We start from the raw sequence: 24,978 nt of genomic DNA on the forward strand, positions 1-24,978 counted from the left end.
ATGCTGATGGAGAGTCTTCAAACGGGGTGCATGATAAAGCTTATAGCATAACAGATACATTGAAGAGTTCTGCTTGAAAAAGCATGTAAATAACGTCTTCATGGTTTTTTGTTTTGTTTTGTTTTTTATCAGTTATTTTTGTATGTTTTAAAAGTACAAGTTAAAGTCCTGTACTCATAATTTTACTGAAGTATGAGCATCAAACTATACTTGAAGTACTCGTGCTGAACAGGCGAACTTAGCATAATATATTATTTAAGGGATCAATAACATCTTATCTTGAACTATAATAACATCAATTTATTTGTTTTATTATTAATTTAAAATCTGCAAAGTTTCAGTTAACTATTAGTTAAAAAGTACAATATTTCCCTCTGAGTTGTAGTGGGGTTCAAGTAATAAAGGTGCACTATGTAGTTTTGGGGAAGAAATTTCAATCAGAAGAGAAAGATCTTCATTGATTGATTATTTTTGTCCGAACAAATTAAATAAACTGAATAAACAAACTTGACCTTAAAGGATGACACAGCCTCATGTTGTTCATATGTGGCGGACCCTGCCACCTTTCTAGCCTCAAACAGTGTTGACCTTATTTTCTCTCTGAGAACAGCTGGTTTGTTCACTTGAATTGAAAACGTAAATATGTCTTAGGTTGTTTTATTACCTCGTTAATAATGTGAGTAATATAGTAAAAAGACAAAACAATACAACTTCTATAACTTCACCAATCTCTTATAAAGTAAGTGTAGTTGTAAAGTAAGTGTTGAGGTCTCCAGGCACCAGGGATCACACAGGCCTCGGGGGCGCGCATCCAGCTGCGCTCGTTCACGAGCCTGCAGACACCTGACCGCTGCAGGGGACACAGCCGGCCGAGACAACCAGCCTCCCTGTCGGCCACTCCGCTGCGTCTCATCCGAGCGGGATGGCGGATGAGGAGGTGTTCGTACCCGAGGATCAGGCCGTGGACGGCGGCCTGCTGCCGGACTACAGGCGGCTGACTCGGCTGTACTGCATGAATGGCGGACATCACCTCCAGATCCTGGCCGATGGGAGCGTGCAGGGCCAGAGGGATGATGGGGACGTTCACAGTAAGACCGCAGCGCACTGCGCACTTTACATCCAGGTCAGGCCTACAACATGATGCGTTCACGTCCCGCACTACAGGTGTGTCAGGTTCAAGGACCAGGAAGAAGGGGAGAGAGAGAGGGAGGGCGGCGTCCGACAGACGTGGAAGAAAGTTACTGACATTTGAAAGGAGGGTGACACCACAAAACACAATCCAGTGGTTCTGTTTTGAAAAGGTGTATCTGACTTTAAACATCATTTTAGCAGTGATGGGTCGAACTAAGTATTACGTCCTACAGGCAACTAAAGTACAGTTTGCAGGTCGCCCACTTGTACTTAAGTATTTCCGTCTTCTGCTACTTTATACTTTTCAGCAACTGGTAACAAACAAACAAACACTGATTCCAGTGATCATAAAAATGCCTAACATCAGAACCAATATTAATCTGGTCGGCCCATAGTAAACACTATATACAGACGTGTAAATGTATTTTGAAAGTTTAATGTACTTTTGATACCTACAATATTCCCAGAATATTTGGTCTACTTATAATAATTAAGTATGCTTCATTTCATACCAGGTACTTTTACCTTTACTCAAGCCATATTTAATCACGTATCTTTACTTTTAACTCGAGAATGACTTCTGTGTACTTTTACAACACTGAATTTTAATGCACTAATTAAACTTAAAGCAGCTTCAAACGATATTCGTTCTTGTTAAAAAGGTGTTGAATAGCTCTGTATTCCTTGTTGAGTGTTTGGTCAGCCTCCCCTCCTCCTGATCCTGCAGTAAAAGAGAAAAAAAAAATGTCCTGGTATCCCTGCCCACTTCATCCAATTAGGAGGGAGAAATCCACAAAGAGGCGGTCTTGTCAGGATCCTCCTGTTCGCTGGCAAAGGTGAAAGAGGGAGAGCTTGAAGAAAAACACTTGAAGAAAAGAAAGAGGCGGAGAGAGCTGCCCTGAAAAAAAACAGAAAGCAGTCGTGCAGGTGTGGCAACGCAGAGAGGAGGGAGGGGGACGTAACTGCAAAATGGACAGGAAGTTAGCTCAAATGACAACATCGCTCTCAGCACTATAATTGAATGAGGAGTAAAAGGTTCTAGTATTAATTCTGTTCCTTCATTTTTCAGCTGATGTGAGGAAACAGTGATGTTTGGAGCTGAAACACAAGTCTCTGATTTGTCCGTGCCATTTAATCTCTTACTGAGAAACAGTGGCCTGTGCTCGCAGAGGTTTATTTAGAGGGATCAGCTGTCATGTTTTCAAACCTTGTCCTCCTTTCAGCTGTTTTAAAGGTGAAAGCCGTGGACAGAGGCGTGGTGGTCATCGAGGGAACAGAGGCCGGCCGATATTTGGCCATGAGTGACGAGGGCCGACTGTACGGCTCAGTGAGTATCTACAAGACACTGAACACCTCCAGCGCTATCTGTTATGAATGTTTAATCACTCGCCATTATACAATCTTGATGTAAACTTTAGTGAGTGGATTTTTTAAAACTTGTTTTTTTTTTTGGCCTTTTATCAGCTTTATTGACAGAGCAGCTGAAGATATGATAGGAAACAGGGTGAGAGAGAGGGGGGGGGGGGGGACATGCGGTAAAGGGCACCCAGGCCGGGACTCGAGCCCGGGGCCGCCGCAGCGAGGACAAAGCCTCTGCACATGGGACGCTCGCTCTACCAATTGAGCTAAACAGCGCTCCTTTTTTTTAAACTTTTAACCTCAAACATATGAAGTGCCCTCAGCTGTCGGTTCTCCTTTTCTGTTTCTCTCTTCAGCCCACTTTGACGGACGAATGTTTCTTCCTGGAGAAGTTGGAGGAGAACCACTACAACACCTATCTGTCTCAGAAGCACCAGGAGAGGAGCTGGTACGTGGCTCTGAAAAAGAACGGGAAACCGAAACTGGGTCCCAGGACTCACATTGGACAGAAGGCCATCTTCTTTCTGCCCCGACAGCTGCGTGAGTCCGGGAAGTGAGGATGACTCAGGATTAAGACTGAACATCTGCATGAAGGAGGAGACTGTATGTCCCCTGTGCAATAAGCCCTTCACATAATGGAATAAGCAACATACCGTATTCGATAAGATTTGGTCCCAGGGCCCCAAATCTGACAGGAATTTAGCCTTTAAAAGTTTTATTACACAAAGTGCATGAAACCCATGATCCCAATAGTCACACATTCTTTCATGGATGGAGTTACAGGGATTAATGATTCCCCTTAAATGATTTCGCCGTAGAACCACCTCAAGGAGCCACAGATATACTATAATTACACCCTAACACCCCAGTATAGTGCTGGTAAAACTTTAGTTATCTAAATTGGTTCCAGATGTCAGTGATATAGGCAGAAAGAAGTCATTTTTCTCATGTGGGTCTGAAAAAGATAAAACTGCTGGAACGGTTTAAGAGGGTCATCGTGACCCGCAGTAGGAACATTTTTAAAGCTGTCACTTTCTCATAAATTATAATCACTTACTGACAGAAGTAACTCACTGATTGAGATTCCCCCCTTTTCTTAGTGGATGTCATGTTGCTTCAAGTCCCTTCTATTTAAGTTTTTTGCAGCCTATGCACTGCTCATTTACAGCTCTGCATATGTCGATGTTGTCACAAGCTGAAGAGTTTCCAGCAGTTTCACTATGATGCCACTGGTGCCGTCGATGTGTGAAATTTTACAGCACCCCATTAAACATACTGTACGTTAAGGGGCTGTGGCCTGGGATGGATCCAGACACAGGCCAATGACCTTTGTACCACCAGGGGGCCCCGACAGAGGGCAAAGGAACATCATCTGCCTGCATTAAATAACATTTAACATATTATTTTAAAATATCAAAAAAAATATATAAATGATATAAAAGTAAGATTTTTTAGGTTATGTGATTTTTTCATTTAATTAACATCATTGTGAGGGAAAAGTACAAGTGGTTTCGCCTCCCTGAATATCAGAAGAAAGAGTAACCAAATATAATAATAAATTACTAATTATACTTTGTTTTCTATTTTAATGTCTAAATATGAATAACTCAAGACAATAAAATGCTTATAAATAAAATGTTTAATATAGGGCTATACTTGTCTTATAGATATATGACTAACCAATGGTGAATGAATACCAAAATATACACAGGTAATCGAAAAACATGTACCTGATTACATTAATGAGCATGCTACTACTGTTACTAATACAACTACTACCTCTACTACTTCTACTACTACTACTACTACTACTACTACTAGTTGTTTACCAAATGTAAAAATGTGCTTGTGGTAGAGACTTATAAACAAACACAAATAAAACATGTCTGCCTGGTGTAATCTATCCATTTAATCCAGCCCTGGCCGTGGCTCTGTCGCCATTTTGAGCAGCACAGAAATCCATAACACTAACATGTAAATAGTGTAATTAGTAATGTCATAATATTTTATTTCAACAGAGCATATAGGAGCACCAAGCCTTTGTAACAGCACAGTCAATAATCAAGATGACTCAGAAATGATGCATTAAAAGTGACATTTATTTAACACTAAACGTTTTCTGTACAGTTCCATATCAACAAAACCCCAAAGGTTGCAGCTCTACATCACATAGAAACAAGCAGAATGGGCAAAAGTATGAAGTTAACTGATGACGCCAACCGTTCAGTTTGCTGGACCAAACGGAAGTCCATCAACGGTGGTTGGTTCTTAAAAACTGCCATGCTGTTTCCTCCACAATATAAAACAGAAACACAATCTTGCACCACTGCGTCATTCGTTACTTGTTGAATATGTCCGGGGGTTTCAAACTACGACAGGAACAGCCTCTGGGTTTTATTGGTTATGTACCTAAAAGTGCACCTGCATACATCATTCTTTGATATAGTTTGAATACCCACACCATAGCTAACATCTTACGCATTCTGAACCAGTTTCAAAACAAAAATAGAAGACAGAAACAGACTTCCCATCCCCATCTGTCAATTAAATCTTAAGGCAAAAAACCCACCTGGAAATGGAATTTGAGTTATTTATATGCTCTTTGATGATCTGAAAAATCTGAGTAAGATCATTAATAGCTGAAATCCAAACCTCTTTGCTATAATCACAGAGCTTTTCTGCTGAAAGTGAATGAGACATCTACTCCACTGACTCACTGAAGGGAGTCAGAAAAGGTCAAGCTCTAAATTAGCTTTTCGAAAAGACCTGAACTGGAAAATGTGCTCTTATGTCCACAGAAGAAATGAAGTCCGTTTACTGTCAACGGAGCTGCTCCGGGGTTTGACATTTGACATTTGTGGCCAGACTCAACCATCTAAGATCATATTCATAACCCAAATTCTAGCTCCAGGGTGGATCGTTTTACCTGATTTAAACGTACAACAAAACATTGAACAGGCAAAATCATAACTGCTGACATACGGATGCAATTCTTGCACACTCCAGTGACACCGTGTTTGAATCACAAGCATGTACAATGTATTATGACGATGCCCACAATGAATCGTTTCTAACACCTTAAAAAGCAGCAACAACACTGCCCCCTCCTGGCTAAACACAAGGGCAACACTACTTAAAGCCAACAGGTGAGTGAAATATGTGGTCATCAGCATTTACAGCCTATTGAAAGCTTTGTAAGTGTATGTGGTACCTAAAAACAGCCAATAATAGTCACAATAAAACCATGAAGTGAGATTAGTGCAGATTACAAAGAGTGTTGCATGCTATGGCAAGTCTACAGAGTGTTTTATCAATTAATACCTGTTGGCTTCAAGTGTCGCCAACATGAGACTCTCCCTATTTATTGAGGGGCAGCTGCATGCTCGTACGCTACCACCAAATGATATAAGGCATTACTCATACATTACAGACAGATGTAAATAGCACTTAACATTCGCCACTAATGAGTACATTAAGGGACTATTTCTGTTAACCGCTTTCCATTAATAAAGTTTCAAAACAAAATAAAACACGTGATAGAATTCCTGAATATTTTAATGTCTTTATCTATGACTCATCTGGCCGATTTCTTGTTAAGTATTCTTCGTTTCAAATTTGAAACTCTTCACAGAGTCGCTGCTTGTGTTGGTCGTGTCCAGTTCATCCACATCCAAACATCCTGAATTTTGGTTGAGGGAAGATGCGGTTTGTTAGTGGTTATATTTACATGCACATCAACAACTCAGACTGACAAGATTAAGGCACTTCATCCACTTTACACCCCCCCCCAATTTCCTGTTTTTATCTACTTATCAACAAGAGGATGTTGTGTGTAAACTGAGTCTACGTGGATTTATACTTAATCCTTGAGTAAATAACAAAAGGGTCTCTCAACCCAAGTAATTTTCCTCTCAAGAATTATAAGTACTGGCAATGATGAGACTTATGTCTACTACAGAGTTTGTACAGGTGCTGCAAATCCCCTAAAATTACCAATTAAAATGATGCTTAGTTCTGAAAGTTCTTGGATTTTGGATTTAGTGCTTAAAACTGCTTAAAATTATATAACACAATGTTATTAATCCACTGTGCCCGTATTACCTACAGTGCCTTTCAACTGCGTAAACTTATGCCTGAGGGTTGGGTGTTTTAAGCTAGCAGCAGCTAATCTAGCCTTGAGCTGCTATTCTATTTGAAATATGTGTTGATAGGTCTGTAGGAATGTGTTTTACATGGTATTTTGTTTACCTGCCGCATAGAGCTGTTGATTTCATTCGGCATAAGTGGCAAGTGCAGATTTGTGTGCTAAACATTTAGATATGAAAGCCCAGAGCAATGAGCAACCCATCAAGGATTTGATACAGAATCAAGGACTGTATCAGAGAAACTCAAAGAGCTGACAACCAGTGATGGGGACCCTGACTGGCTTATTTACTAATAATAATGTTTAATGGCATCTAACAGTTGGTGTGAGGTAACTAATGCCAGAAATGTCCTTTCTTCTTCGGAGCATGACAAACATAGCCGTGAGCAGACTGATACACCTTACCTCTAATAGATGAAGAGTACCCTTGTTCGGGGAAGAGTGGCATAGGTGGGATCAGCCAGTTTACGCACTCTGGAGTAGTTAACAAAGCCTCTGATGAACAGCATGAAGCCTGGAGGGCAAGGAAAAGATCATTCAGTATAAAGATAGTTACCAATGTAATTGTGGGAAAGAATTGGAGAGGCCATAATAATGTCTCTCACTTACCCAGAGCCAGGAACACCCACCACAACCAGTACTGCCCATCAAAGTAACCCGGGAAGTAGGTCGAAAACTGGAAGAGAAATGGGAGCTAAAACACAATTCTAACAGTATCTGAGATCATTTTCAGAAATGTAGTCTTCCTGAAGAGTAATACAGATGAGATCTAGTAATCCTACAACGTCACACCACCACTGAACACCATTTAGTAGCCAATAGCTCTTACCCTGACAATAAGAACCCATTTGATAAGGGACAGGCCAAAACCAGAGATGGCTCCGTACCGGCCGGCGGCTGATGTGGTCAAACAGAACGACAAGAAGAAGCCGATCCAGTTGAAGAGGAATGCCACTGGTGACAGACAAGAGAAAAATCAGTGAAAAGAATACTGCCACGGACCATAAAACCATTAATGTTATTTTTAAAGCATGACCAATAGACATCGAAAAGTTTGTGTTTGTGGGTTCTTAAGTCATCAAGCTGGCTGGCACATATTCTCCTCCTCCTCCTCTTCTTCTAGTCTACTGGTATTTGCACCCAATAAAATATTTAACAGACTTTGAAAATATGCCAAATTTTATTTAGAAAATAGCATACCAGCGCTTTGGATAAATCAAGGGAGAGTGCATATTTCTCATGTTCAGAGACCAAATTTATCCTTCTATAGATAAATCTAGTTTCTTGCCAGCTCTATACAAGTGAAACCAAAGGTTTGCTGACTATCAAAGAGAGAAAGAAAAACTGTTAAAGTCAACTGTTGACACAATGTCTTACTGAAGAATGTGAGCATGAAGATGCCATCATTTCCTATTCGCAGCTGGTCGGCATCTTCAAAGTCATCCCTGGCCACAAAGTCGTCCTCCTGCAGTAACAACAACAAATATATAATAAACTTATCACAATAACTTCCATTGTTCTACGTTTGCTCCTGAAGTTTTGTTTGAAAACGTGATGTATTAGTACACAACAGGGCACTTTATGGAATATTTCTAAATGTTGTCTGAAGATAAGATTGATTTACTGTGACTCTTCCAGTAACAAGGGGGATGGCTGCCTCTTCTTTGCTTCTCTCAGCTTCATCATAGGAGGGCAAAGTGGTGGCAACACTGTAGGATGGAGGGTTGGGAAATCTTCCTCCATCTTCTTTGTATTCAAAGAAAGCTGTTGAGGTAACAAACAAATGGCTTTTGATCCATGAACAGGGGTGTTGTTTCTAAAGATACTCAAACAAAAGCAAAAAAGTAAATTCTTCTAAATATAAAAATAAACTAATAAATAAACAGCTGACAATTTAATTAAAAATCAATGGTAACAGCAGATCTCAAGGTTATTTAATGTTGATTTTACAGCTGACATGAGGGTGTGACTGCTGAAAGACAGAAAATCTACTTTCACTTCCTTTAAAAAGAGAAGCAGCAACACAAAATTATAAACCAGACCGGGGGGAGGGATGAGTTACAGCAAGACGAAACACATTAGTAGTATATGTGTCCATTAGTGTTTATGTTCCGTTCCATGCAAGCCAAGACTTTTATCTGGGTCATTTGGCAGCTATCCAGAATGCTCCTTAGTGTTGTCCAAACACTAACAGCACTGGATGCGATCGATGGACTCGCACAGGAAGAGCTCATGGCTACACCCAGTTATGCAACATGTTGACCTATGCCCTCTTAAGAAGTGAGATTAGAAACATCAGACCTTTCTGAAAGGCCTCACACACCAGCTTTACCCCCCATACATTATTCATTCTAAAGCTAATAGTGTAGGATGTCGTACAGTGTTACAGCAGCAGATTTAAAATATTATACAGACTTATTCAAGTGCTCTTCGTCAGTACACTTGAGTTATGAGGCATTGTTACGTAATATTTATATAATGGCTATAGTAACAAAAAGGGTTTTAAATGCTCCAAAAATAAAAAAAATTAGAGTTCATAAAATGCATTTTTAAAATACTCTGTACACAGTGAGGTCTAGACCATGAAGGAAGTGAGTCTCAAATACTCTCAATTTCATACTTCTATAGATTAATAAGAACTCTCAAAATGGTTTCTTTAGAATGTTTCACTGCACGTAATTAAACAAAATGACTGACCTAGGACAGAAGGCTTTCACTTTAAATTGAGAATCAGTATGTGGTGGCACAGTCTGATAATCAGGGACTTAAATATTCCTGTTTATTCTGAGTAATCTTACAATATGTGATGGAGCTGGAAAGGTTTCTAACCTGCATTTGCTGCAGCAATGCTGCTGTAGGGTGGTGGTGCATCCTGGGCAGGACTCTCCTGGGATGACTGGGCTGGCTCCTCCTCATTCACCAGCTGAAGAAATGTAAATAAATGACAACAGAATTCAGGGTCAAACTTAAATTACAAATTTTGGGAAATCTATGCGTTTGTGGTTGAAAAGATCTGAAGTACTGCAAGTGCTGTTGGTTATATTAAAATACAATAATATAATGATGGGATACTAAATATTTGTCATTTGTTGCCATAATGTTTATAATGTGGAAGCAATCCTTTTAAAAATTCAGGTTGGTTTAATACCCGATTACAGACATTGTTGCAAATCTGCTCTCATCTAAACTGTCCAGTTAACTAACATCATATATAGATGAGGGATGGGACAATAAAAGATTTAATTAAAGATTGTGATAAAAGTCCTAACAATATGTCGACTGTGGTGAATTTTCATTATCTGAATATTTGAGAATATCCTCACATGAATAACTTGAAAAAGCTATCGAGCCTGCTGACCTACAGCACTATGTTGGTTTCCTGTCTTATTTGTACGTGCCTAAGCCTGTCACTGTGGCTGAAGGTTTGGCTTGCACACTGTATTAGCCGCAAAAACAAGTTAAATCTGGTGTGTGTAAATACAAGGAATTGCAAATTAAAACAAACAACAGGGAGTAGAGGTTACCACCATTTATTTATCCTTCACTTGTGCAGAAAAGCCTTAAGATTTATGATTTCTTTAAATTCTTTGAAAAAATATACACACATATATACATATACACATATATATATACACACATACATATATATATATATATATATATATATATATATATATATATATATATATATAGAGGGAAATGAAGTGAAAAAAGCTTAAACATCAGCGCTCATGTCGCACTTGTTTAATGTGCTGTGCAACAAGTGATTATGATTGACATTGTTTGAATCAATTCCTTTCCCCTGATAGTTAGGATTAGCTTCTGCACAGGAACCACTGACACATCATCAAAAGTACATAGCAGCTCCAACTAACATTACACTGTAAGCTGTGCACCATGTTGACACACGTCATCTGCGTGTGTCGATTAATGAGCAGGCTGCACCTTCACGTTAGTATTTCGATCCTGCTCTGTGTCTGGAGGTTAAGCTCCTGGCAGGCCGGACAGATCAGGACTGTCAGGTAGTATATTACAGTTCAAGGCTGCACAAAGCAACACAACATTTCTGGTCAAACCACCAACCAACGTTACTAGCTAGCTAATGTTACGAGTACTCAGCTGCTAAATTAAAATGGGTCACATAGACTTCAAGTTATATGTGACGAAATTATTATTAATCATTAAATAATGCATTTCAGTAAGTGTGATATATCTGGTTTAACAAGAGCTAGAGATATTTTTCGCCCACTCAGGCCCGCCCGTAAACTAATGTCGCTGTTTTCCTCTCACAGGCTAATGTTGACTGGTGTTAGCAGGTCAGCAGCTAACGCTAGCTGTTAGCTGCGTTTTAACGTGCCCACAAACTGGTAAATACATACCTCTTGGTATCTGACGTTGCTGTTTTGCTCTGCCATTGTGGAAGAGGAGCGAAATATTAAAACGTCCTCTTCTCACCTCAGATATGCTGTTAAATGAGAATCTCGCCAATGAAGTAGCTAAGGTAACACTGCCTCCTAGTCGGCCATCTCCTTCCTTCTCCCCCTCCTGACGCCCAGACCGGAGCAGGCGCTGATGCTGCTTTCACTTGCTGTCGGATTTTTTCCCGTTGCTACCAGTTGTTGGAAAATGTACAAAATGTACTTCAAGTATCAAAAGTAGATACTTAGCAGATTTTCACTGTACTTCTGTATATATTATGTTGTTTTACAAATAATGTGCAGCAGTTTAATGCTTTATATCACTAGGTAATTTATTTGTTGCTAGGGTTCGCATATAAAATCTTGAATTAAGCAGAAAGACCACAAACTATAGTATTAAGATTTTTTTTCTAAAAGAGGGTGAAGTAAAAACTACGGTATCTTCCTGGAATGTAGTTGGATATTGGCATAAATATTGCATGTGATCGAATAACTGAACAACTGAAAATCATGATACTGTAGTCAAATAGAAGTACTTTGAAAATTAACTTAAGTAGGGTATTTATGTTAATACAGTAGTTATATCACGCCACTGGCAACAAGGACCTTTGTTTCTTTGAAAGACACGATAACACAATTAGTTTAAAAGGCCATTTCGCATCTACTTTCAACACATATCTGGAAATACGAATTAACATAGAGCACTTAAAGGCAACATGAATTGTTACGTGTTGTCATGTGACAGAGGGACCAGGCTATTTCCAACAAAGCAAAGAGATACACAGATATACAAATTAAATGTACTTTATTACAAAGAACAAATGAGAAGCAAAGCTGTATGAACAATTATCTGTAAACCTTAACAGTCTGTGCAATACCAGCACCTGATTATTACTACAAGAATTAGTAGAGAATAACACCAAGCACTGCTTGATGTCCACCAATGTATCTCCACCAGAAGATAAAGGAATCACTGGAGTGTTAATTTTTGACAAATGCCTCATGAATCCACAAAGTTTTGAGGAGATCTCCTCAGGCCATCTATTTCCCTGAAGGCGGCGACTCCACCAGCTTGTTGTGCACGTGCATCATTCCTTAAGAAAGAACAAGAATCAGCATGTTTTCTATGATTCATGTCTGCAATCCTGGGCAATTCACCACAAGTGAAATACAAAAACTTAAGCACGGTAGCTTTGTAAATTAATCTCACCTTTGAAGTACTTCACAGTTTTGACCCGCAGTTCCAGGGTGGCGTCTTCGTCACAAACAAAAACGGTCTGTGGGTGCTGCTGGAACGCAGACACTGTCCACATGTGATTCACGCCGTCCTCTATGGCTTTGTATAAAGCAAATGCCTTGTGTGCTCCGGTGATGAGAATCATGACCTGAGAAGAAAAGGGGAAAAAAGAAATTAAATTGGACCTGTGGCCTGTTGTGCAAGGACGACTTACAATTGTGTCAGGAAGATGACGGCATCGCTGAGCAACACAAGCTTCTGCAACTCAAAGCAAAATTCTGACAGGAAAAACCTGCTGATTCCAAAAATATGGTTTAACTGAAATTTTGCTCAAACATAAAGAAACAGAAGCAAAACATGGAACACAGGAACAGGACAGATGGTCAATTTTCATTCAGGCTTCTAACCTCTTTCGCATCCATTACAGTCCCCACTCCCACCGTCAGTGCCATGGTGGGCACCTTTGAGAGATCCCCATCAAAGAATCTTGCGTTAGCCATGATAGTGTCCTTTGCCAGGGTCTTCACCCTGGTCCTGGAAACCAGGCTTGAACCAGGCTCATTGAAGGCAATGTGACCATCTGGTCCGATACCTGACAGGACAGGACAAGTAGTTTAAACTTTAACTGCAAAAACATTTGATATCAAATCTCAAATGTGTAGTTGGTTATATCGTATTCAAAAACAGCACTGTGACCTCCTGACCTCCGACAAACAGCTCGATCCCCCCGGCGGCTGTTATCTTTTCCTCAAAGGCGTCACACTCGGCCTGCAGGTCAGCAGCGTTGCCATCTAGGATGTGTGTGTTCTCTGCTTTTATGTCTATGTGCTTGAAGAAGTTGTTCCACATGAAGGAGTGGTAGCTCTCAGGATGATCTCTGGGAAGGGCTACACAGGATTTTTATGACTGTATATTATGTGAGATCGCAGCTTTCGATAATGCCTCAATGTGTAATCCCTTTATGTTGGGAGAAAATGGGCGGGGACTTACCTACATACTCATCCATGTTGAACGTTTTAACATACTGGAATGAGACTTCTCCATTCTTGTAGTACTCGATCAGTTTCTTGTAACATCCCAGGGGGGTGCTTCCTGAACAGAGGCAAAGGTTCACAAAGCAAATGTGGACTCTTTCCCAAAATGAGAGATCCTATACATTTACTCGTCTTCATTTCAGAGGAAATCGTTATATTTTTTACTTTGCTAGATGTATGTGATGGGTGTACCGGCTGTTTTCAATATAAAGTTTACATGCAAACATGTTATCTCACAATAATTATGTGTTTTTCAAAGCTAAAACATTTAGCCAGTTCTTGCAGATCCACACCCGCAGTATTATATCTTTCCATTTAATAGAACTTGTGCTCCTGTAAGTACATTTTAAATATATTTCCATTATTGGATTATACAGTTTACAGGCCTGGTGGCTATTTCCGCTGCTGACACTGAATCAGCAGATGAGGGGGGAAATCCTGGTCACTTTCTCACTGTTTTACACGCTGTGATACAGGATCCCCTGCACTAAATTATGAATATGATAAACAGCTGTATGGCGCTGAAGGACCCTACTTACCAGTGGGGAGCCCCAGGGTGAAATATCTGTCCGGGCCAGGTTTGAACATCAAAATCTTGTTTCTAATGTACTTGGCAGCCCACTCGCTTGCCTGGTCGTAGTCATTGAGGATGATCAGCTTCATCGTCCTGGAGGGGAAAAAGACAAGGAAGTAGGGGACGGGTTGTCTTGTCTGAAGAAGCTCAGCCTGGAAATAAGGACAAAACACACCTTAATGAGACTTTAGACTCATCAAGGTAACTACATTAAATAAGACCACTGTTCCTTGAGGTGGCTAAACAAGCTTCCTCAAATACTGTGACAACTTTGTCGCAACCGCAACATGCGACCAAAACTTTCACCGTAGTAACAGACTCCGAATAAAACACAAAGAAAATAGTTATTACTCACACCTATTATACCTTGGACTATGTGCAGCTTTTACTCACAGCAGACAGGATCTGGATAGATCATGTGATTCCTGCTTTCGGATGCAAACAGCGCTCACCGCGGAGGTGACGTTCACTGAACTTGCGTTCGACTAGTGTTAGCCAACAGGCTAAGTAGCTAGCTCATTTATTTCTCCTGAGAAATGGAAGCAGAAAAAAATCCCGGGTTGCTGCACACGCGAATATAAATCGGCGAAGACTGCTCCGTCGAGTAAAGTACGCCTTTTAAAAACATCACTGTTGTATGCTTAGCGACGTACATCTATCAAGAGCTAGCATGAAAGATAATCACGAGTCTTGAGCTTGAGATGAAAATCATTAACGACACACACCTGGCAGAACGTAGTTGTTGCTAGGCGACAAGATGACTGTATTGTCAATGTAACGTTCAGTGCCTCCCAACGTAACTTTTACATTTGACACATTTTGTTTTTAACTCATCTTTATCACCTCATCAGGTTCTTACTTTACCAACCGAGCTACCTTCATATTCAACAAATCATATCTATAACTAATTAAAATAACCTTAAGTGTCATGACTAAACCAGCACACCTGTTGCTAACATTTCAGAAATACTGAGGTCCAGGTACTACAGCATGAATTAAACGCACACTTCACATTTATTTATGTATTAATATCTTAACAGTGTGGCTAAACGTTTATCTCTCATACAAAGATCTTAAATTAAGCTTTTTGCCTTACAGCACCATTTTAAGACGCATAATATGTCATGAAATGGCCCCAAATTCCCAGAAATATGACCCAGGATATGACCCTACTTCAGTGGTTGCTAATACCCTGCTAGCTAAACAGAAGTAATATCTCTGTGAAGCCTTATAACGGAACAAAGTAATACATATGGCACAACTGATTTTCAATAACTTTATTAAAACCATATTGTGACACAGACCAGAACATGTACAGAGCACACAACAGAAATAAATACCATCATGTGTACAGCGCTCATTGTCAAACAGGCTTATTGCGGCTGGCTTTTGATTTATGTCATCCAGAAAGAGAGAGGGCATGCTATGTCATCAGAGAGATACCACCAGGAGCTGGGCTCAGTGTGCTAATCACCCTGCCTGCTTTTTGACTTTAGAGTGCAGTTCCTGAAACACTTAAACCTGCTCTGATATACACCCAGGCTGCATCTCAATCTGAAACAACCAGCTCCCCGATCGGCTTTGCTTAGGGAGGCGTTGGGCTGCTTCAATCAAGGTCCATGTCAGGCTTGTTGTCTGTGGATTCTGAGCTGGGGTTGCCCGTGTTCTCGGTCGTTCCCTTGTCTGCAGTTTCTTCCTGGGCTTTCTCCTGTCCGTTGACAGGCCCGTTCTGCTCTGCAGGCGTGTCCTCTTTGGGAAGCTCCACCTTGGGCTTGGGCTTGGTCACAATGGGGTTGCAAGTGGAGAAAAGCTCCTGGGAAATTGCACAAAGAAAACAACATGTAATAATTGCTCTAATTAAAGAAATACAATCATGTGGGAGATCTAGTAATTGGCCCTGGCCTGACAAATAACTGCAATATAGGCACAATAGTTACCTGTGTTCTTTGAAGATAGTTGACCTCAGTGTTTCATTACTTAAAAACTTAAGATAACTGAAAAATTACTTCTAAATTTCCCTCAAGAGCAATGAAGTATATCTATCTAAAACAGCATATGACCACTTATGGATCTTAAAACCAAATAGTAGCATATAAAATTTGACACATTTCAACACAGATAACCCGCTATCTGATTTCTTACGGTTAAATAATCATATTCTGTTTCGAATTTACCAATGGCTACGATGTTTATCCCTTGAACAAGTCTAGCTGGCTTAAGCATCTTACATATTTATTTTACACATAGGGCCGACATTCAGTTCCAATGCTGAACTGAATCCAGAATGCTAAGCATGCATGTGGGAAGCTAATTAGTCAAAGTTCAGGATACACAAATGTGGCCAGACATTTAAGGCAGCGTAGGCATTTTAAACTAATGTTCAGCATTTGATGTGGACTCCCTACAACCCTGATATTTCGCCCTCACATCCTTTGTCACATATAGTGGTTGTGTGCCTGATGCATGTTCCTGTCAGCTCACACTGGGTGTCATCACTCGTAACGTCAGAGATTATTTTCATTTTTGGTGATCATTGTTGGCCTATCCCGTGTAAAACCAAAAGTAAACATTGATTTATTCAGACCGAGATCTTTTGTATAGCCTAACCAAATGTTTTTCTTGTCTAAATCTTCTTACGAACTGCCTTTCCAAAAGGTTTTCCAACAGAAAACCTCTCATTAAGCCACCAAAACGGTCGTATAAGGCAGAATATCACCCTTCAAGAACACAGGTGAACACACAAATGACTGGAAAGTGACGTGCACCCAGCGCATGGGCTGAGACGGTCATGGAGCTCCAGCATGAAGCATGCACTACTACGCCCTGCAAAACCACGCCCATCTGTGTGAAATACCAAGCCCTCTCTCTTGCTGTGGTCTTGGTAGCCTAGGTAGCACATCTGGTTTGTCACATCATGGTGTCTCTCTTGTGACAAATGTACTAATTGTAAGTCGCTTTGGACAAAAGCATCTGCTAAATGCCCCAAATGTAAATGTTAATCTGACCTGCGCTGGAAGTGTTTTCCAACAGTATCAGTGTGGGCTTAGTTCACCTTTGCTTCAAGTGTAGTCTGACATTTACTCACGTTTTGGTTGTGGGAGGGGATTTACTTCTGATTACAGTGCTAACTGCTCTGGTATTATTATACATACAAAGGATGCTTACCCTCGTCTTTGCTTGAATGTCTTTTACTTTGACAGAGGGGTCCGCCGACAAGCTCTGTTTGCTTTGCTGGTTCATGGCGCTGTTCATCCAGATCATTGCATCACTGGCCAGTTTGTCCACTTTGTTGACATCTGCCTCATCTAAATGGTCATACTGCTCCTCCTGGAAATCAAATATAGATAACAAAAGTGGTGTTACTAATTTCCACAGTCATTATTACTTCAGGAATCTTTTACATTAAGCCTCGAGTTTTACCTTCATTTTGTATGCCTCAACAAATTTCATGTACTGCTGGATTTGTTTTCCCATTTCCTCGAAAGCTTTAGGTCTCTCTTCAGCCTCTGTATACCTCTCCTGGATGGGCTGCCCAAGTTTCTGTAGCCAGCACAGTAAGCATGACATTAAAGAAATCATAATGTCTACCAGTCAATGGAGGAAAAAAAATAATCTCTACAGCAATAATTACCTTTAACTCTGCCAGTTTGTCAATGTACACCTGTTTGGATTGGTCCTCTCCATCTTCATACAGCCAGTTTTCAGTATCCTCCAGCTTTAATGACAAAGCATCCCGGTCCTGAAAGTATAAAAAATATTTTCACAAATATTAAAAGGAAAGCCAAATGTCTTGTACAGTGATTATAACATGCCAACACTGGACCCAGTTCTGTCAGAGGTGGCCGTCTACTCACAGATTCACTGACAAATTTCTCCAGCATCCCGTGTAGTTTGTCCCTCATGTCGTACACGTACTCTTCTACATAATTCTTGGCGTCGTTCCTCTCCTTCTCCAGCTTGTCCTGCATGATCATCTTACCCTGAAGAGAACCCAAACAGCAACGGTTACCGCTAAACACTTCAAAATAGATCAAGTAATTAAAGATGGCAGGCAGATGGGTGGATTTAGTTATGCGATGGCTCGATGTGTAGTTACCTCATTTTCTACAAAAAGGTTGAGCATGTCATCTGCTAGCTGCCACTGTGGACTGTTTTCAATTGGAAGCTCAAGCACTTTTGTTTTGACTTTGGGCTTTTTGGCTTGTGGGGGTTGGTCGGACTTCTTTTCACCTTTGCCCTCCTCTGTGGTAGTCTGAAGAAAGAACAGGCACCGAGATTCAAAATATCACTCAAAATAAATCAAGACATGCAATGACCATATCTTATTAGTTCATCAGTATTTATCAACCTGGGAACGAGACTAAACAAATTGACTGTTTTTTTTCAGAATCGCTTACCCTCCGTTAAAATCCAGAGCTTTAGCTCTGCGTCAAACAGGTTGTGAAACATCTAACATCTCTAGTTTAGCTTTGTTTACTCCATGTTAGAGCTGGTTCAATTCTCCTTTTAAAATGCCCCATCATGTTTTGAATTTTTAATATGCAAGGATGAAAAACAAAACAAAGATTTCAAAGATGGGCTTTTTAATCTGGGCTGATATACTGAATTGTATTTCCTTGCATAGACAGACAATCTAATAAACTGGTAACTCTGTAGTTGTTTCACACAAAAATTGAGCATCTTACCTCCATCTCTTCATTCTCACTTTTCTTGTCTTCCGTTTCTTTGTTACCGTCTCCCTGACCCTGCTGCTCATCCTGATCGGTCTGCATCTTGGACTGCAGACAAGTAATACAAAGACACAAGATTAATTTTTTTCTTTTGGGGGGGGGGGGTCTAAAAACAGATACAGAACTGGTAGTACACATATGGATCTGATTCTCTGTGTAAAGGGAGACTTAGTATGGGGAAAAACACTTGTTTGGCTGAAGTACCTCTCCATCTTTCTCATTAGCCTGTTCTGTCTCCATGGGTTCCTCTGTCTCATCAGACTTCTGCACTTCAACCAGGGAGGCGCTGGACACACTGAAGATACCGTGGATGTTCACTCGCACCTTGACTTTCACCTTGGAGCTCTCCCCAGAGGCCTGTGGGACAACCTTCTGGATCATGAACTGACCTGTAAGGAAGAAAAGAAAGAAATATCAATTACAACAGCTTAGTAGGCAAAACAGCTTTAAGGCCTCTCTTAATGTCATGAGTCAGAAGACAGAAGCCTGGCAGGATGTTAATCTGCCTGTGTATCTTTTGGGTGTGAACACATTAACTACTCCTCCTTCTTACCCCGCGTGGTCAGATATCACTTAGGAAGCTTTTGTTTCTTACCAATTGTGGGATCGGGGTAGGGCAGATCATTAGGGCAACTGTAGTAGGCCTCCAAAGAGAAAGGCTCTTTCCGATAGAAGGTCAGCACTTTGGAGAAAGGTGCTGCATGGTTTCTGGGAAACACCTCGCAATCACTGCAACAAGTGAGTGAGTATGTCACAATTATTATAACATTCAATAACTGAGACCACAGACAGTTGGGATTAAAATAGAAATGTTCAAACAGGTGTTTTGTTTTGTTTAATACCTGAGACCTTCCTCTGCAGCAGAATGCCACTTTAAGGAGATGGGGTAGGGAGCAACGTCTGTGATGGAGAACTCACGCACTTTGAAGGCAGGTGACAGTATCGCACACTGTGGAGAGAACCAGTGAGGGAGCTCGTTAATAGTTATAATACGAGTTTTAAACCTGAAGACAAAAAACACCCCTCTCACTTTATTTTCAAGAGATCAAAAGATGCAGAGCTGATGTGACAATTTTCTAGTCAACAACGGGAGGGTGGAAAACCAAAGTCTGACAAACCTGCAGGGCACATCCTCTGGCCACAGCTTCGTCAGCATTCAGTGTGGTGCTCAATTCCTTCCCGAAGAATTTGCTGATTCTCTCTTTGACAGCTGGGATCCTGGAAGCACCCCCCACTATCTCTACTGCATAGATGTCTTCCTTTTTCAGTTCTTATGGAACAAAAAAAGGTTTTATTATCACACAAACTAAAAGTAAACTTGCATATGTTACTTTCTATAGAGGATAGGTAAAGAAGGTGCAGTAAACTCACTGGTCTGTTCCAGGAGACTCTGCAGCGGAGCCTCAACTCGGTTCAAAACATCAGTGCACATCTCCTCAAAGCGACCCCTTGTGCAAGAGAAAAGGTAAACATTACTTAAGCTTTAAAATGGCACTTAAAACAAAAAAAATGTAGATATGAAGCATAGATACTAAGCGATACGAATGGCATCTTGTTTCTTTACCTGTTCATTTTTCCAGTGACGTCAATGTCATTCATGAAGCACTCAATGTTAAGCGGCAGGTCAGAGGAGTTGGCACTCATCAGTTTTTTCAGTTTTTCACACTCCTGGTAGAGCCTGACCAGAGCCCTGGGCTTTGTCTTGACATCCAGCTTGTACTTCTTGCCAAATTCCTCACAGAAATACTTCACCAGTTCCTCGTCAAAGTCCTTTCCTCCCAACTCTGGGTCACAAGCCGTGGAGAGTATCTGAGAGACATGGAGAATAGGCTCAGAGAGAGTTGAAGGAATGAAACATAGCCTCTCACACACTGTTGTGATGGTAAATCTCTACACACCTTGAGTTTGCCCTTATTGAAGGCACACACTGATGTCTGGTATCCGGAATGGCCCAGGTCGACAAACACCACATTCCTGGCCTTCTCCTCAGGAGCAGGGAGATCTTGTTTATAGATCCCATACGCCAATGCAACTGCAAGGAAAATTGTTAAATTATTTATGAAAGGAGCAACTGCTGGAATCAATGTCAACGTCTGCTTTTTTACAAGTTAGGTTAGGTCCGAGTGCCAGCCACATTCAGAACAACAATCAAACATGCACAGCCTTGCCCGAGCCCTGCCCAAAAACACCCAGTACAGACCTGCAGTTGTCTCATTCATGAGCCTCAGACAGTTCAGACCAGCGATCTGAGCAGCATCAACCACTGATCTCCTCTCAGCATCAGTGTAGTAGCAGGGAACCTGGAAAAGAAGAGCATTTCAAATAGATTCATTTTTTAATCCAAGCAGTTACACAGTTATTTTAACCTGCTTAATTAGATCTCTTGTCAGGCTTAAGTTATACTTGCAATAACGTGATGTCACCAAAATCTGTGGATTAATGACAGCAGGGGGGGGAGCGATCAGACAATTTTACATCAAGATCAATTTTGTAGGCCTCTAGAATCTCCCTTTCAGGTCAATCATGACAATTCAGTATTTATTGTCCTCTTACTGTACTTCTGTTTCCCAACTTCACATAACCTCATTGACTGGCATTGTTCATCCTACATGAACATACCAGGAGAGAGATGTAGTCAACTAGATAGCTATGCTAACTGGACAAATTACTTCATGTGGCTTTCACTGTAAATAATGCAACAAGAGTTAGTGGCATGGTGAATTAGGACAGGGCTCCACACTGCGACCATTTAAGGAGACAGTGTGACTGCATTTTATAACTAGAAGCACCTGCGCACTTGCAAATATGTACACGTGACTTTGATTTTTTAAAATCATCACTAGATATTATGTAAAATACCAGCCATAGCAATTCTGCTGGCGACATTTCAATGAGGCCGCCGAACCAATAAATAAATCAAACTAACAGCCTAGTCTGCCAAACATCTATATTGTAGAACAATCTCTATCGTTGTCGGATCTATTTTATAGTCAAGAGCTTTTAGAAATCCCACATCCTATTCCACAAAGTGCCCACGAGTGTTAGTGTACACAGCAGTAATAGCAGCTGTATTAGGAACCCTCTCCATCAGTTTGTTTGACCTGGATATCCGTTTATTGGATTCATTGGGACCTTGAAAAACGTCCTTTAAAATAATCGTATAATGGATTTGTACATATGACAATAAACTGATAAATAAACAAAGTAAATCCTCTTCCGAGTCTGTATGCCAGTAACAACGGGGAAAACACTATTGTTTAAAAAGTATGAAAAAACAGTTTACACTTTTTATTGATAATTGATGTTTTTTAAAATATCTGGTATTCAAAAAATGAATGTAAAATGACTTTCTCCTAAAGCACTACTTCACTTATTTTTTCGTCATTTAAAAAAAAGGTGGAAATATAAATGTATTGCAGTGCATAAAGATTTAAGCTGTGCTCGTAAAATAGTCAGTGAGAAGAACCAGTGCTGCTGGTGAAAAAGGTTAGTCTGGAGCAGCCATGCAATAATGTGTTTTAATGGTTTAAGTACCGCTATAGTCTACAGTTCATTTCAGAATTGAGTTAAAAGATCACAATTTAGATTGTGAATCATGATCATGATTAAATCGACTGTAATACAATTTTTGACCAAAAACAGTCCCACCCCTAATTGTTACTTATAACAGGTGTAAAAAGCCAAAAGAAGCAAAAACACCAGTGACTGTAGAGCACTGGGCTTCTTCATGGTCAGAAGACTAATTATTTTGCCCCTCTGTACAGACAGCATCAACAAGTACAGTAACATGTAATACTTACAGACACGACACAGTCCGCCACAGGCTTCTTAAGGGCGGTCTCTGCTGTCTCCTTCAGCTTGGTCAGCAGCATGGCGGTGACCTGTTCAATGCTGAACACCTTCTCCTCCTCCATGTACATCACCTTTAGCGACAGGGAAATTGTCAGACGAGAGAAATATTACATTGCTCTGTAACAGCTGATAATTACTGCACTGCACAAAAAGGTTACTGATAATGGAATGATAAAGCATTATTATCTTGCCCAATTTCTGGCCAAATGTAAAAATACTACTTAATTATTAACAATAAATCACACTGACAAACATGCACAGTTTGGCTTCTTTGCTACATTTAACATAGTCTTAAGAAAGAATCATACTGTCAGGTTTCAGTGTCCATTATCCTTCCACCAGTCTGATTTTTATCCCAGATCAGTTTGTGATGACACAGACAGATTTCACAACTTCAAGACGCGCATGTGTGCTGTGCAATAAAGTGCTGTTCATCTGCTTTTAGTGCTTGTTGAGCCTTAAGGCCAACTTTGGAACAAAACTCAACCACCAGAATGACAGTGCACAACAGACAAATAATCCAAATCCGGAAATATTAGGTTTTTAAAAACACAAAAAAAGATATCTGTGCATCAATGAAGACACAGAATATAAACAATTTTAATGAAGAATACCTCTTGTTTCCATTTATGTGACTGTATCATGTTCCAAACTACTCTGTGTCCACTGTATTATAATCTGTACCAATATTGTAAATACAAGTTTTCTTTGTGTCTGCTGGTATGACAGCATGACGTTTACTTCCTGCTGAACTGTCTCCTTCGACCATTAGGTGTCTCTTATTATCTCTGACCTGATGAGTCACCATGAAGTCGAAACCAGTTTACCAGTGTGTTTTAACCCCCCCCACACAAACTAAATAAAGGGTTTTCTCCTTGCTCTGATGGAATGTCTCATGGAATGTTTCTCTTGTCTAATTTTTTGTGTGTGCAGATGTTTAATTACCTGGACTGGCAGGCAGAACCATAACAACAAATGGGAGTCACTGGAAGTCTCTTGTAAGTAATTGTTATGTATATCCGGTGTGTCTAGGCTATACCTAATACAATCAACAGATTCCCCTACCTTGATGCCAGTGGTTCCTGTTGGCATCTGTGCAATGTCGTACACCAAGCTGTTTTTCAGGCGGTGCACAAAGGGATCTGAAAAGGCCCTGCCATGAAACCTCTTGAATCCCTGGACTGTGTTCTTGCAGTTTGTGACGACCTGTGGAAAAAATAATTGAAAAACCTCTATTCAAAATACATGTGCACCTGAAAATGGAATTAATGAGTGTGATGTGTGCTGCACCCATGACTACTATTGAGCAGGCTCATACTCAGTGCACTATGGAAACACCTGTCCCCTCTTCTGTCAGAATCCTGTGTCCCATAATCCTCCATTAAAAACATACCTGGCTTTTTGCAGCAGCACCGATCGATCGATTCCGGGGTCCAAAAGATACACATGCTCTAAAAACAGAAAACACGATTCAGTTAACTCCCCTGCAACAATTTGGGAGACTATGCAGCTTCATGTAGGGTCGATTAATGGCAGCAATAAAAGGGTATTTGATTTTGAGGATGACTATTTCATGTCGTGGTAGATTTTCGTGTTTCTACGTCAATATTCTATAATCGTTTTCCACGTTCATTAATATGAGCTATGGGTCTGAAAATGAAGCACAACGGATTTGTCAGGTCGTTTTGACAGCTAAAATCTGGCCTCCTACAATCATGCGCTCACTCACGCCTGCGGTAAAAAAAAAAAAAAAAAAAAAAAAAAAAAAAAGGAAAAGGGGAAAAAAATCCATTTCACTTTAGCGAAGGTCAATTAGTAGTCTACAGATTATCTCGACGATATTAATGTAGTCACACAACCGAGGATGTATTTCATCGTGTGTGGCGGTAATAGGATTCCTTTGAACTTACAATGGTTTTGTTTCAGCTAGCGTTAGCTTTAGCAATCACATGCTGTTTCCTGTTGTGAAATCCGTTAGTGCGCTAACCTAGCTTAGCTTCACTCAAAATCGTGATGAAAGAAAAGTGAATTAATTTACACTCTGTACCTCACATCATTGGTGATAACACAACTCAAACCATACGCAAGAATATGCCTGGCTTTACTTACGGTGTACATCGATCGCTGTATTCATTAGCGACAGTTTCAATCCCTCCGGCTCTGGCTACCGCTACATAGCAGTTCAGGTACCCGACGTCAAACCCGACAACTGACATCTTTGCTGGCTAGCTAACTGAACAGTTTAGAATGCGGTAATTACAAGGAAGAACAGAAATACAGTTCAGTGCTAGAAGTGACAGCAGCAGCTACAGTGGATTTCAGTCAACGGACGGTGATACACCCTTGTTCTTGTTCCATGAAGCTAGGTAGCAGCATGCGGTACGCCGGTTGATGCGTGACAGCGTTCCGGAATCTTCTGTCTGCCCCAGCGACCAATCGCGTCCGACTGCAGAGCACCGCGCGCTGATATCGCGCGCCGCCCAGAGACGAGGATAGACA

General features: G+C 40.6%; 4 protein-coding genes across 8 annotated transcripts; 1 reads left to right on the forward strand and 3 right to left on the reverse strand.

The window, feature by feature from the left end:
• Window positions 1–821: 821 nt before the first annotated feature.
• On the forward strand, window positions 822–5,039 carry fgf1a (fibroblast growth factor 1a). The gene is made up of 3 exons (XM_030396216.1): window positions 822–1,088; window positions 2,355–2,458; window positions 2,847–5,039. The coding sequence occupies exons 1-3, from the start codon at window positions 923–925 to the stop codon at window positions 3,045–3,047; spliced, it is 471 nt and encodes a 156-aa protein (XP_030252076.1). The 5' UTR covers window positions 822–922; the 3' UTR covers window positions 3,048–5,039.
• On the reverse strand, window positions 4,571–11,214 carry LOC115568695 (NEDD4 family-interacting protein 1-like). Its single transcript, XM_030396215.1, has 8 exons — window positions 11,014–11,214; window positions 9,464–9,557; window positions 8,259–8,398; window positions 8,012–8,099; window positions 7,464–7,588; window positions 7,244–7,310; window positions 7,040–7,148; window positions 4,571–6,169 (listed from the first exon to the last, which is right to left on the reverse strand). The coding sequence occupies exons 1-7, from the start codon at window positions 11,047–11,049 to the stop codon at window positions 7,042–7,044; spliced, it is 657 nt and encodes a 218-aa protein (XP_030252075.1). The 5' UTR covers window positions 11,050–11,214; the 3' UTR covers window positions 4,571–6,169; window positions 7,040–7,041.
• A 626-nt stretch (window positions 11,215–11,840) lies between these two features.
• Window positions 11,841–14,628, reverse strand: gnpda1 (glucosamine-6-phosphate deaminase 1). 5 transcript variants are annotated; one of them, XM_030396213.1, is made up of 7 exons: window positions 14,291–14,628; window positions 13,863–13,990; window positions 13,280–13,381; window positions 12,994–13,176; window positions 12,697–12,881; window positions 12,263–12,437; window positions 11,841–12,146 (listed from the first exon to the last, which is right to left on the reverse strand). In XM_030396213.1, the coding sequence occupies exons 2-7, from the start codon at window positions 13,984–13,986 to the stop codon at window positions 12,094–12,096; spliced, it is 822 nt and encodes a 273-aa protein (XP_030252073.1). In that variant the 5' UTR covers window positions 13,987–13,990; window positions 14,291–14,628; the 3' UTR covers window positions 11,841–12,093. The 5 variants fall into 5 exon arrangements, with proteins under 5 accessions (XP_030252073.1, XP_030252070.1, XP_030252074.1 ...); XM_030396210.1 differs by having other exon boundaries at window positions 13,863–14,049; XM_030396214.1 differs by having other exon boundaries at window positions 14,264–14,628.
• Window positions 14,629–15,159: 531 nt separating this feature from the next.
• Window positions 15,160–24,926, reverse strand: hspa4b (heat shock protein 4b). Its single transcript, XM_030396207.1, has 19 exons — window positions 24,589–24,926; window positions 23,873–23,930; window positions 23,545–23,685; window positions 22,428–22,550; window positions 20,828–20,927; window positions 20,526–20,659; window positions 20,192–20,436; window positions 19,999–20,075; window positions 19,746–19,897; window positions 19,470–19,576; window positions 19,223–19,356; window positions 18,832–19,016; window positions 18,583–18,675; window positions 17,994–18,149; window positions 17,752–17,877; window positions 17,529–17,636; window positions 17,318–17,437; window positions 17,063–17,224; window positions 15,160–15,710 (listed from the first exon to the last, which is right to left on the reverse strand). The coding sequence occupies exons 1-19, from the start codon at window positions 24,693–24,695 to the stop codon at window positions 15,504–15,506; spliced, it is 2,535 nt and encodes an 844-aa protein (XP_030252067.1). The 5' UTR covers window positions 24,696–24,926; the 3' UTR covers window positions 15,160–15,503.
• Window positions 24,927–24,978: the final 52 nt, after the last annotated feature.

The sequence above is a fragment of the Sparus aurata genome, chromosome 18, assembly GCF_900880675.1.
Source record: "Sparus aurata chromosome 18, fSpaAur1.1, whole genome shotgun sequence".
In the NCBI taxonomy this organism is placed as follows: Eukaryota; Metazoa; Chordata; class Actinopteri; order Spariformes; family Sparidae; genus Sparus; species Sparus aurata.

What these genes read in the sequence shown, in the direction of transcription:
- fgf1a (XM_030396216.1), top strand. Translation starts at nt 923, where the DNA reads ATGGCGGATGAGGAGGTGTTCGTACCCGAGGATCAGGCCGTGGACGGC. An exon ending in GGATGATGGGGACGTTCACA is followed by an intron (nt 1,089 to 2,354) that starts GTAAGACCGCAG and finishes TCCTCCTTTCAG; the next exon opens with CTGTTTTAAAGGTGAAAGCC. An exon ending in AGGGCCGACTGTACGGCTCA is followed by an intron (nt 2,459 to 2,846) that starts GTGAGTATCTAC and finishes TTCTCTCTTCAG; the next exon opens with CCCACTTTGACGGACGAATG.
- LOC115568695 (XM_030396215.1), bottom strand. Translation starts at nt 11,049, where the DNA reads ATGGCAGAGCAAAACAGCAACGTCAGATACCAAGAG. An exon ending in GCAACGTCAGATACCAAGAG is followed by an intron (nt 9,558 to 11,013) that starts GTATGTATTTAC and finishes ACATTTCTTCAG; the next exon opens with CTGGTGAATGAGGAGGAGCC. An exon ending in CATTGCTGCAGCAAATGCAG is followed by an intron (nt 8,399 to 9,463) that starts GTTAGAAACCTT and finishes TTACCTCAACAG; the next exon opens with CTTTCTTTGAATACAAAGAA.
- gnpda1 (XM_030396213.1), bottom strand. Translation starts at nt 13,986, where the DNA reads ATGAAGCTGATCATCCTCAATGACTACGACCAGGCAAGCGAGTGGGCT. An exon ending in CACCCTGGGGCTCCCCACTG is followed by an intron (nt 13,382 to 13,862) that starts GTAAGTAGGGTC and finishes GCCTCTGTTCAG; the next exon opens with GAAGCACCCCCCTGGGATGT. An exon ending in CTGTAATGGATGCGAAAGAG is followed by an intron (nt 12,438 to 12,696) that starts GTTAGAAGCCTG and finishes TTTTCTTCTCAG; the next exon opens with GTCATGATTCTCATCACCGG.
- hspa4b (XM_030396207.1), bottom strand. Translation starts at nt 24,695, where the DNA reads ATGTCAGTTGTCGGGTTTGACGTCGGGTACCTGAACTGCTATGTAGCG. An exon ending in CCAGAGGATGTGCCCTGCAG is followed by an intron (nt 19,577 to 19,745) that starts GTTTGTCAGACT and finishes TTCTCTCCACAG; the next exon opens with TGTGCGATACTGTCACCTGC. An exon ending in ACAAACTGGCAGAGTTAAAG is followed by an intron (nt 17,438 to 17,528) that starts GTAATTATTGCT and finishes TGCTGGCTACAG; the next exon opens with AAACTTGGGCAGCCCATCCA.